This window comes from Nothobranchius furzeri, chromosome 15 (genome assembly GCF_043380555.1).
Source record: "Nothobranchius furzeri strain GRZ-AD chromosome 15, NfurGRZ-RIMD1, whole genome shotgun sequence".
Lineage (NCBI taxonomy): Eukaryota > Metazoa > Chordata > Actinopteri > Cyprinodontiformes > Nothobranchiidae > Nothobranchius > Nothobranchius furzeri.
The window spans coordinates 32905204-32917539 of record NC_091755.1 but is presented as its reverse complement, the minus strand read 5'-3'; the positions used below and the strand labels follow the sequence as shown (position 1 = coordinate 32917539).

Genomic DNA, 12336 nt, shown 5'->3' with positions numbered 1-12336 from the left:
AGTTAATGAGTCAAAAAAACGAGGCGGAGCGACCTCACGCGCACGCGGAGAAACACACAAGCTTGTCCTCACTTCCGGACCAGGCTAATTGCTTTCAAAATAAAAGCTTTCCTAACCACTGCTAATCTAATTTGTAAAAGTGAACGTTTTGATTTAGATGACCATGTGTATGTAGAGGGTGGCAAATATGTACAAGTGTGTGTGTGTGTTTTTGATCATACAGTAGCCGGAGCTAAAATGACTTCTCATTCCTTTTAAAATTGATCAGTACTGTTAGCTTTTTATTGTTAATATTATTAGATTACAGCAGCAATATTTTAAATTATATTATTGTTAGCTACCTTTTTTACTTTTAGTTAAAAAATTATATTTGAAACATTTTAATTAAAAAAGGTTTGTTTTAAACCATTTTTGCTACTTCTGTTTATTTTAGAGTTAAAAAACTACCGATATTTAACTAATCCAATAACAATATTAAAAATATCAGTGTCATGGTCTGCATCTGCGTCTCCCTCATGTGTCTCCTTGTGTTCCTCGTGTGTCCCCTTGTCTGCAGCCCCCTCCAGGTTCTCCCCCGGGGTATCCCCCAGGTCCTGTGCTCCCGTTGGCCTCCCCTAGTCACCCCTCTGTAGTTTTTCTATAGGTTTAGCTTTTCATTCAATTAGTCTCTTTTAGTGTGTTTCTTTCCCCACCGGTTTTTTAGTTCTCCTTCCTCCTTAGATCATTAGTTATTTATCTTGCTCTTCTAGTCTTTAGGTTTTGTTTTTTCTTAGGTCATGTTATTTCCCCCTCCTCAGCTCACTTGCCTCTCCCTGATTAGTAAACTGATTTCCAGTTTCTCTCCCCATGCACCTGCAACTCATCTCCCAATCATCCTGCCCCAGTGTATTTAACCCTGTCTGCATCTCAATGTGGTGTTGGTTCATTGTACGTGTCAGCGTTGTTTTGTCCTTCGCCCTCTTCGGTTGCTAGGATTTTTGGCTTCTGCCTTATTTAGTTTTCTTGGGCTCATCATCTTAATAAAGATGTCTAACTTTACATCCTCTCCTGCTCTGAGTCGTTCTGGGTATCTGCATTTTGGGTCCTACTCCTCCTCATCCTCCAACCCTCACTGTGTCAATCAGAGCTCAAAGATTACCTCACGTGTTAGAAAAAACTTACATGATGTCAAACAACATACTCTCCTGGTTTAATGTGCTTTGGGCACAAATTCAGAACTTTAGCAATCCTGTAATGAAGTTCCACCTTTACAGATATTAATTCAAAGTGTTTGTTTCAGTAAAAGCCAACCCAGACAGAACAGCATGGATGTCATTTGACATGCCCCCCCCCCCCCCCCCCACACACACACACTTTTTCCAAAGTCAAGTCTTGACCCCTGCACTTTTTACCATCCAAAAACAACATTACGCTATATTAAATTGACACTGGTTGAGCTCTAGGACCAAGTGGAAAACAACCGTTTGTGTTGAAGCCTGTTTCCCATTAGAGCACCCTGTAAAGATACCCCCCCCCCCCCACCCCCACCCTCTAAAGTGAAAATTACGTCCATGCAAAACAGAATATAATTTAAAGCATTTTTGGTGCAAAAGGAGTTGCCACCAACCACATCCGACAGCAAGGCCATTGAGGGGATAAAATATAAGCAGTCAGATTATAGTCAATAGCACTTTGCACACAAACCTGAACAAGAAAAGGAAAATGTGTTTCTCACCCTTCAAGAGCTCATGAAAATAATCAAACAGTGTGACTTTGATCGTTTATTAATTTATATGAACTGAATGGCATTTGTGATTTGAGATTATCTTCACACACACACACACACACACACACACACACACACACACACACACACACACACACACACACATGCACGCACGCGCACGCACACACACACATCCCACCAGAGAGACAAAGATAAAATATCCATAGAGCCCTTAAGACAAACAACTGTATCACACAATATCTATATATAACCATTTCTGACATAAAATGTAAACATATACGCTCTGAATAGAGTATCCATCACATGTAAACTGCCACAAGCTCCACTGGTTAGATATCAAACACATTTTCATAGTGCAAAAAACGTAGCTTTTGTTTTTGCACTCTGTAGTGATCACTCGTGGTACGATTCTGTAAAATCCATTTAGACTTTACAGTTGTGCTAAAGTTCCAACTAGAGTTGGTGTCATTGTTTATGAATAACTTTTTTATAAAGCAGGATGTTACTTTAAATATCACACATCCTCTGTCTCTAGTGCACTTAGAGTAAATCTGAAGTATAATTTATACTTCTGTATAATACAAATACTTCAACAGCCTGAATAAAGCAGCTTATTTATCTTTTTTCAGTCTATACGGTTATAGTCAGGGAGCTGTAAGGTTAAAGGGAGGTTTTTTCCAGCCATGTAGAACTGACTTTTTGAGTAGAAGTTTTATTTATCCTCCACCGTGGAGCCGGATGTCCTCTGTGTGGAGAAATAGATTTGATGCATTAGCCCATGTTTCTCATCAGACGTAAACTATTCAGGAATAAGCCAATATTTACCACAATCTTTTTTTTAAATCCTCATCTGCCAATGTATTAAAAATGGTCAATTTTGGCTGATATACCAATTTTATGTAAATGAATATACACATTCTTGAATATCTACTTAATAAATGCTTTTAAACTTATGTTTCTTTTTATTTAACAGATTTATATTTAATAATTGGTCAGTTTATTGATTTGTTTGGTTAACTTTGGTTTAATTTGTTGGTGCTGTGCCCAAAATCAAAAACCTTTTTTAGGTTCAGAATGTTGTGCATCCACTGTTGTTATTAGTGACAATTTAGCAAGCAAATAAGTTAGAAAATATCAAGATTTCAGCCATGAAAATCAGGACAAAAATTAATCAGAGGCACATTAGCATCAGTATCAGTAACTGAAAAACTCATATTGCCTTATCTCCATAAAGGAAGCCATCTCCAGTGGGTGATTATTTTTACTTTTTCCCTCAAAAACACTTCAAAGTGGCTGAAAAATGATTTTTAGTTGTACTGGATACTCCAGACTTTTATTGCACATAATGTGAAACTCAGAAGCCTCACCAACCAGCCTTATTTACTGCATTTAACTTTCCCCACATTTTCAGCTGTCAGGTCCTTACATCTCTTCTCTTTTTATTATAAAATGTATAGTTTTAAATAATCTGGTTTCTTAATCGGCAACATCAGATTAAATGTCAGTGCAGTCTCAGACTACTAGTGCTTGTTTGACAATGCATTTTAAGGTTTTGTAGTTTACATTTCAGAACTCAAATTTAAAAGCACGTGTCTGTAAATGTGACGACACATTTTTAAGAGATTTAAGAGTTTGGTAACAACCAAACAGAACAGCTACCATCCTCTCTCCAGCAGTTTGATAACATCACAACATTCCTCCATCATTCTCAAAAATATATAGACATATGTTTAGCATCATCTTCATCACAGCTTTATTTTTCCCTGATCTGGCCTCCCCCTCCCTCTTCCTCTTCCTCTCCCTCTCTCTGATGGGCACAGGACACCAAACACGTGAAAAAAGGACTCAGGGTTTTTTTTACCCCTTCAACAGAATGAATTTGGCACATGATGATCAGCAGCCAGACAGCCCCTCATCCAGAGGCGAGATCACTTGAGTCCCTCGTCTGTGGTTTTGAACATGAGGATGGCGTTGGAGATCTTCAGGGCGGGGCCTAGCTTGATGCTCATGATCTTCACAATATCGTTTTGAGTAAGCAGCAGCAAAGCCTCTCCATCGATCATCTAGACAAACATTGAGAGACATATTAGTAGAAGGCCTGGCACAGACACTGACATCATCATCATCGCTCGGAGGTCTCACCTCTTCTTTGAAGAGACGTGCTTGTTCTTCACATCCAATCAAATTCTGGACAAACATGAAAACCTGCAGCACAGACACGCGATAGTTCCAAAAACAAAAAAAAGAGACACCATCCCAAACTGAGACTTATTCTGTTGCCATATTCCTGAGAGTTAGATGAGTGGGGAAAAGCATTTTGTAACCGGTCCAGTCATTCTCCTCAGCTGGCAGTGCTCCTTTAGCCTTAGCTTAGCATAAACAATGTCATTGAATGGTAACAGCTAGCATTTCATGTGTAAATTCATTAAAACTACTCAGTATGATCCAGTGTTTCTTGGTGACCACAAATTAAAATAATAAGAAACATAAAAGAAATACAGGAGTTGATTTAGACTTGGGACTATATTACAACAAAGCAGCGCTGTAGCCACCACTGCAAAGCCCAAGAACATGACACTGCAGCCCCAAGTCACCTACTTCTGTAAATACAAATGCTAGGCTTACAAACAGTGTTTTGACCGAACAACATAGTAAATTGCACTAAAAGTTGCAAAGTAGATGAAAGATGACATACGGTAGTTGTCAATTAGGGCCGCTGCGTCGTGTTGTCACACCTTGCAGCCGCGGCAGCTTACAGTGGTGTTTTGCCATAATGGAATCCCAAGTCTAAATCAGCTCCTGTAATTCTTTCATGTTACTTATTATTTCAGTTTTTAGTCTATATGATTATTGAGGTCACCAAGAAAAATGAGGATCATCATTGAATAATTTTCATTAGTTTTCTGCACAAAATGCTAGCCGTTACCATTCACTTACATTGCTTACGCTAAGCTAAGGCTAACAGAATACCACCAGATTAGGAGAATGTAGCTAAAGAATACATTTCATTTAGGGGTGGAATATCTCTTTAACTTAATAAATGAACAGTTATGAAGTTTGTTACCTCCTCAACACTCCACGTTGCCACCTGGCTGGCATGAATGCCCTGAACGCCAGGCAGCAGCTTACAGTGTTGCTCCCAGCAGAGAGACAGGGTCCTGTCTGACTGACCACTTAGAGCGGAAATGAACAGGGATGGATACACGCCCTCCGAGGACATGTCTGTGGACATACATATGGAAAAACTGCATAACTGTCTGGTGGCGTGTCACATGTTTCAGTCCTGTGTAGATGGTAATTGACCTGACTAAATGATAAAGTTGTTGTGCACATTAATAAAACGTACTCTGGTAGTCTCTCTGCTGGGTTTTTCTATACTTGGGGGGACGACCGATCCTAAAACCAGAGAAAATATCATTAGGGTGAAATAAAGCAAACCTACATGCCTACATTTACACACACACATACAAACACACCTGCCACGGTAATGAGTCTTCTTAGTCCTCTGGCCAAAGAAGAGGCTTCTCTTGCACTCTGAGTCTGAGAGGTCGGCCTTCAGCCGTCCCTGGTTACGCTCCGCCAGCGGGCAGCCGGATATGCAGTGATGAGCAGTGAAACGGCCGGTCACATGACCTGAACCGTCACAACCTGGAGTTGGACACTTCCTGGTATAAAGAGAGAAGAAACTAATGAAAATCTGACCCCAGTGCATTTGAGGAATACCCAAGTTTAATATCAACATCATTCCACTTGTTTTGCTTCTCATCTCAGCCAGGATATTTTCATAAAAGAGATGTTCTAATCTTAATGATTTTTCACCTGGATAAATAGTGATTGAATAAACAAATTTGCAAAACAAAAAATGTTGCTGCAATTTTCTAAATATATCAACAATGGTAATTAATCATTTTATCACCCTTTTATGCTTCTTAATGGTACATTTGGAGTTGGGTGCTGACCTGTTGTGAAAACTGTACTTGTTGGCTCTGGGGTGGCTGATGGGTTTACAGGGAACCGTGGAGGGATAGGAGACTGGACCCGATGCAGGAAGCTCTCTCACTCCTATATATGTGCAACAAACAAACCCATGACTATTCATATGGACAGTTTACTGATTACATACCCTCTATAACCCTGGAGTAATTATCTTAATTTGAAAGGTCATCAATCTGTGATAACTTGTTTTGAAGCCTCCCATTTCTGGTGAACATGTTTACTGGTTTTTACCGTGCATTTGTGTTTTGGTGTCGCGAGGAGGAACTTTTAGCGGATGACCAGTGGCCTCACACCAGCCTGCTGGATGTATGTCTGAGTGATCCGAGTCCATCCACTCGTCATAAACATGACTCCAGCCATCGTAATGGACCTGTAACAGGACACAGGTTTAACATCCTAACATTTAAAATGGGCTCAGAGTTGATTAGTTAAAATAACTCAATAAAATGAATCAAAAAATTCTATAAATTCTGACCTTAATGCGATGAGTGTCAACTTCCTCCACTGTGGCCACCCTGATCAGACCTGGACTTCTCTTGTCCACAGCCTCCAGCTTCATCTGAGGCTGGAAACTGTGTGCTGGTCTCTAAAGAAACAGAAAAGGATGCTGGGAAATCCTATTTCATTGAATGTGTCAGAAACATTTAAATGTGCAATATGTAAGAATGACATAAGAATGATATTGTGTTTTGTCAAATTTGGTTACTGTGGGCCATCTTTCTGAGCAAAAAGATACTGCTTTTCTGAGTTTCATGGCTCTTGCCAGTTACGGATAAGCGGCAAAAGATTCTAGATGACAAGCAAACACAGTAAGTTGGTAAGTAGATAAATACATATTTACATTTAGTACCAGCACCCTTGGGTGTTTTATGATAGGGAGCACTCACTACACTTATTACGGTAGTATGTCTTTGGGATTAGAGGAAGTGTGGTTGTTTGTCCGTCTTGCTATTAGCTTGCCTTTATAGCTGCGACTGACTCTTTAAAGGAAGTAAAATGCCGCGATTGACTCATTATTCACTTCACACAAACATTTCACTGAAATATGGAGTTGTTGGTAATTGAAAAAGTAGCTTTATATATTTCAGAGACGAGTATTTGCTTCAAATTTACTGTTAGCATTGCTAGCTTGATGTTAGCCTCTGACCTTCTTTACCCACATTAGAAAAAACCAAAGGATGCTGTGGCTTCTTAGGGGTACAATATAAATAACTTCTGTGTCGCTCCTGTTTACTGGCTTCAGTTCTTTAAACAACTCTGGAGATTTTTGCATGTCGATGTTGAATTACAAATGCTGGTGCTGCTGTGTTAGCTCGGTGCAACCTCTGCAACCTCACAGGCTCACATATTGTAAACAGAAACTACGTCCCTCTTTTGTTTTTTCGAAAGGAGAAAAACTGACGACCCCCCAGCCGGCATAAAAGGAAATCCGTTTCAATGTAACCTTCCTTCCAACATGATTGAAACATAAGACGGTTTTGTGATTAAAAAGAAAGAAAGAAAACATCTTTTGTATAGCGCCTCTCAAGACAAAAATCACGAAGCGCTTCACAAAAACAAAAAATTTTAAATATAAAAAATATTTTTAAAATATGTTTAAAATTACAAAAAATAAAAAGTGTGATTAAAAACTGTTAGGAAAGTGAGAGAGAAAATGAATGAGAAAGAGGGAAATCGGTGGATCCTCGGAAAGGCGGAATAGGTAGAAAGAGCAGAATAATAATAATTCACTGTAGAGTTCTTACATATTGCTCCTTTAACAACATACTGCACCAATTTAAATAAAAGAGATTATTTTATAATCTCACCACTTTAAAGGCATCGGCAGCCACAGCCTTGGAACCGGTCTCCTCCAGGTACCGAGACCAGGAAAACTGGCCCAAGTCTGGATAATCTAAGACAAATTATAACAAAGAAGAGCTAAATCTAAAAGGGACTGTGTCTGGGCTATTTTGTTATTTTCACGACCCGTGTGATGATCAAATTTAAGTCTTAAGTATTAAACAACAAGAGCAGTGGGAACCTTGGGGTGGTGTTAGGGGGAGGTTTCTCTCCTGGCACCAACCCACAGGATGAATATATGGACTGCTGGCATTACACCTGTACAGGTAAACAAAAAAAAGTCAAGTAGAGTGAATATTTCTGAAAGCTGATTTGGCTGCCATCCTCATCATGATTCTAGCGAATGTTGCAGATCCCAAAAAAAGTAAAAAAAATACCTCAAATCTCTGTCGTTGTGATGTTTTCGGCATAAAAACCAGTGCAGTTATCCACGTGCATCCTTGTTTTTCAGTGTATATTGTGTTTTATTGGCCCTGCAGCTTTTACTTTTCAATTTCTAATGGAGTCTAGAAATTTTAAAGGAACATAAATCCATAAAGTCAGTGCTCACCAGTAGTCGTAAGTGTCATCCCAGTTGTCAAAATGAACCAGGAAGCGATTGTCCACCAGATCAGTGACGGTTGCTACACAGATGAGGGAGGGGTTCATGCGATCAACGGCCTCCAGCTTCATGCCAATCTCAAAAACACACTTCACATCGATCTTTTGGAATAGACACAGAAAATGACCGTAGAAACTTATAATCTGCCTCATCCCCCCAACAAGTATGCAAATGTATAACCTAGCTTTTAAAATTCATGTAGGATAAGAAATCCTGATCTCTCACTATATCTATAGTGAAACCCATCATAACGTACTCTACTGTGGAGATACTTACCCTCCCAGGGCTGGCAAAAAGCTCTTTGGGAGCCACCTGAGCTTTAGTCATTCTTAGATAGTTTGTCCAAGTAAACTCCTCCTCCTTACAGCCTGAATAAAATGCAGGAAAAGAAAACATTTATGCAAGCTAGCTCATGTGCAATGTATGTAGTTTTACAGAATTGTGGCCTCTGACCTTTGGGAGTGTGCAGCTTGTGTCCCGTACTTTCACACCAGCCTGCAGGGTGAATGTCGGGGGAGTTGGCGTTCACCCAGAAGTCGTGGCAGTCCGAATAGCCATCGAAATGAAGCCGCAGCCGGTAACCACACACCTGCATGATTACACACCGTGCATTAGAGGGGCAGATTCTAATCAGAAATAAATTCTCTGTCATTAATATGTTAAAGGACACCTGACTAACCTCAGCCACAGTTAGCACAAAGTACATGGACGGATGCTGCGGGTCGATACCTTCTAGTTTCATCCCCTGCTTAAAACCATTCTTTACTGTGGGGACTCTCTGAGACTGAAAACATTATATTAAAAAAACAACAACAATTGATTCAGTTTAATACGGAGAAAACTTCCAAACCGGGACCAAACAAGTGGTGAATAATCAAAAAATTACCTCTTGGAAAAGTTTTTCTGGAGCAGCAACAGCTTTGGTTTCATCCAGGTATTGAGTCCACGTCCACTGCTCGGTCTTACTGTCGCCACCTTCTCCAAAAACAAACAAACAAAATACAAAAAGAAGCTTAATAATAAGGGAATATGTAACTAATACTAATAAAATAGAATTTTTATGTATTTTCTGTTTCACATTTTAAAAATGACATTTTTGTTACAAAAATGAAGCAAAAAAAGGAGAAAACAATAGAAAATGATGTTTGATACCAACAAAAATAGGAATGTAAATAACCTCCTCTGATGTGTCGGCCATCTCCTTTAGAAAAATCCAGTTTCTCATCCTTAACATGTAAACAAAAATCAGAAAACAGAACAGAGTTTACAGGAAAACAAATATTTTTTTTCTTTTTTGAGTGAACACAATTTGTTTTACTGACAGACGCTGTAACCATTTCTGAGCTCACCGTGCCTTCAATGTCAGAGTCTTCCTCAGATGGACTCAGGTACTCCTTCCTCTTCCTCTTTCTCATGGGTTTCAAATGGTCTGGGTTGAGGATGGAGACCCGCCCACCCGCTGGCACCTTTTCCACGCAGATGCTCCTCCTGAGACACGAGGAGGACATTAGTGCATGTGCAGATGCACATGGAGGTGAAGCTGTTAGGAGCATACTTTTCAGAGATTGGGTCTCTGCGAAGCTCCTCAGCGTAGCTCCTCTGTGTTCTGGGATCATGGTTCTGCTGATCTGATCCGACCTGAACTTCAGGTTTGACCAGTATCAACTTTTCTGGTTCCACCAACGCAGCTCTCACGGTCCCAGCAGGAGCAAACACATCTGTCAATCAGATTTATGAGACTTTTACTTCCTCCCAGTGTTGGATGTATTTAAAATGATGCAGCTGACGTGAGGACCACTCATCTGCACTTTTTGTGGATCACCAAAAAGTGGAAAATTCCTCAAATTTAAAGCAAATCACACTAAGAGGACACCCGCAAAACCCAACGTCCTCGATTTTCTTTCAAAACAATAAAACACAAGTGTAATTGCATTATAAAATACCTTTTAATGTGTGTGTGTGATGAGTATTTAAGCTACATGCATGCATTGTCCTTGTTCCCTGGAGCTACTGCAACCTTCCAAAAACATGACTCTCACTTGGCCTGTCTGGAGCATTTTCTGGATCAGTGGATTTCCCAGAAGTCCCTGCCGTTGGGTCAATGGCGCTGCTGGTGGTCCCTGAGGTTATCAGGGTGCTCAGAGTTCCTACGTCACTCACACAAAACTACACACAGACAGAAACAAACATGACTCTATGAATTTCTACAATGTTCTAACTTCTAAATAACCTCTAAAAGCACTTTAGTAAACATTCTAAATGAGAATGTGTCTGTGACCTGATTATAACCTCCTTCATCAGATCAGAGGTGTGCTCGTACCTTAAGGTTGCTACTGGGCAGGATGGCCATTCCCTCCTTCCACTCCAGGACGTGGACAATGCTACAAGCCCCGCCTACCTGCGCCGTCAAAGTGGATGTAGCCAACTCGTTTGGTCTGCTGCCTTTACCCGGGTTTCCCACGGCAACGGCCGGGGTCACCTCCACTTTCTGGTGGCCGGGAGCTGCTGAAAGCAACACATCAACACCCCAACTCATTAGTCTAAAATAAAATCAACTTTTTGTGCAATCTTGTTTACGCATTTGAAACTAAATCAAAGGATAAATCAGCTGGGGTTGAGAACAATCATATATATGAAACGAGTTGTCAAGATCATTTTAAGTAGCAATGATTATAAAGTATATTAAATTGTTTATTATCAGAGTTTTAAACCATCATTTAAAGCAGATCAGAGAAGAGGAAGGGCATTTATATTTGGGATGCACTGACTCTGGTTCTGAAAGCCGATACTAATTTGTGGTATGATTTCTCAAAGATTTACAATCAACAGCATAGAATTCCTTTAAGATGCTAAAATAAACTTGAAAGTTATTATTCTGGCCAGAAAAAAAACCTCTACAAAAAAGGCTTGTTGCTAGGGTGAATTGATGGTGAGTTCACAGACCTGGAAAAGTGTTCGTTTTTTTTTCTTCTGTTTTTGCTGCTTTTTAATTTGTAGACCCAGCTTCAGAATATTACACTGGCCAATCATTAGATGAGCTTAGACACTTCTCTTTCTCATGTCATGGTTTTCCCTTGAGTCTCAGACCTAAGCTCACCTGGCAGCAGGAGGGTTGTGGTGTTGTGCATCTGGGGCCGAGGCTTCTTGGCCAAGCTGTCACTGCTGCAGATGAGGATGGTCTCAGTGGTGGATGAGGCGGATGGGTCAATGGGGGTGCAGTCTGGGTCTTTGGATGGAGCCTCCATGTTCACTTTGGCACTCATACTGTGATCCCTGTTATTACTTTGTGCTAAGAAACCAAATGTGAAAACAATGACAGTAGGGAGAGCATCATTGTAGTTTAAATGGAATATAACAAATTATATTTACAGAGATTTAATTACAGTTTTACAGCCGCACTTTTGATTTTTTTAAAGCAAAACATCAGCGTCAAAGTGACTTTCCAACAACCATCCATTACCTCCAATGAAAGCAGGCAACAATGGTGACACACCAATATTTACGCGCAAGCCTTTCAACACACGCACGCACAAAAATATAGCATTTTAGTGAAAATGGCGGAGGATCTGAAATCTAAGAGGCCATAATAAAAATGTGTAAAAGCAATCTTTCTGTCCATGTGGAAGCGCCTCAGTAAAGCATTTAACCTCGTTATGAATTCCGCCATCGTCTCTGGTGAAGGAGCTTTATTCTAACCGTGGAGCGAGTTGCTTATTCTGGTAGTCAAACACGCAGCGCGGTCATCTAAATTTAACACTTGTCAACGCAAAATAATCACGTCTTAAACGAAATGGCATCTAAAGATCAAAAAGCTTTGTGGCTGAATACATCCGCTGGGAAATGTTGTCTTAGAATAAAATGTGTGTACATTTAAACGCAAAAAGCCGCATGGCAAGAATCCTTCTCTCAGATTATTGTATAAAAGTGATGTAGGAAGAGAAAATTCGCGTTTTTAGATTTTCCCATGAACTGAAAATTGTCTTACCAGCTCTGATCTCCTGCGGCGCGGAGGCTTTTGAGTGCGCATGCGCACAGCCAACAGTCACTGAACATTTTTAAATGCCAAAACATTTTCTTTTTGCAAATCATTACGCTATTAAGTTATTTTGATGGTTCATAAATAATTTATTCCTATTTAGAATCCCAGTCACGGTTCAAGCCCACCCCCCAT

The 12336-nt window shown here is 40.0% G+C and overlaps 1 protein-coding gene across 4 annotated transcripts; it reads right to left on the bottom strand.

Annotated features, from left to right (window-relative positions):
- Window positions 1–1747: 1747 nt before the first annotated feature.
- l3mbtl1 (L3MBTL histone methyl-lysine binding protein 1) lies at window positions 1748–12312 on the bottom strand. Of its 4 annotated transcripts, none has more exons than XM_070544722.1 (22): window positions 12151–12312; window positions 11263–11454; window positions 10486–10670; window positions 10205–10331; window positions 9721–9883; window positions 9515–9653; window positions 9343–9391; window positions 9052–9143; window positions 8845–8949; window positions 8619–8754; window positions 8442–8533; window positions 8115–8266; window positions 7746–7822; window positions 7531–7616; window positions 6198–6308; window positions 5954–6092; window positions 5686–5788; window positions 5203–5391; window positions 5073–5122; window positions 4791–4948; window positions 3869–3931; window positions 1748–3789 (listed from the first exon to the last, which is right to left on the bottom strand). In XM_070544722.1, the coding sequence occupies exons 2-22, from the start codon at window positions 11426–11428 to the stop codon at window positions 3655–3657; spliced, it is 2517 nt and encodes an 838-aa protein (XP_070400823.1). In that variant the 5' UTR covers window positions 11429–11454; window positions 12151–12312; the 3' UTR covers window positions 1748–3654. The 4 variants fall into 4 exon arrangements, with proteins under 4 accessions (XP_070400823.1, XP_070400825.1, XP_070400826.1 ...); XM_070544724.1 differs by having other exon boundaries at window positions 9052–9140; XM_070544725.1 differs by having other exon boundaries at window positions 10486–10667.
- Between the last annotated feature and the right edge of the window lie 24 nt (window positions 12313–12336).

What these genes read in the sequence shown, in the direction of transcription:
- l3mbtl1 (XM_070544722.1), bottom strand. Translation starts at nt 11,428, where the DNA reads ATGAGTGCCAAAGTGAACATGGAGGCTCCATCCAAAGACCCAGACTGC. An exon ending in CAGAAAAACTTTTCCAAGAG is followed by an intron (nt 8,950 to 9,051) that starts GTAATTTTTTGA and finishes TAATGTTTTCAG; the next exon opens with TCTCAGAGAGTCCCCACAGT. An exon ending in CTGCCGATGCCTTTAAAGTG is followed by an intron (nt 6,309 to 7,530) that starts GTGAGATTATAA and finishes CTGTTTCTTTAG; the next exon opens with AGACCAGCACACAGTTTCCA.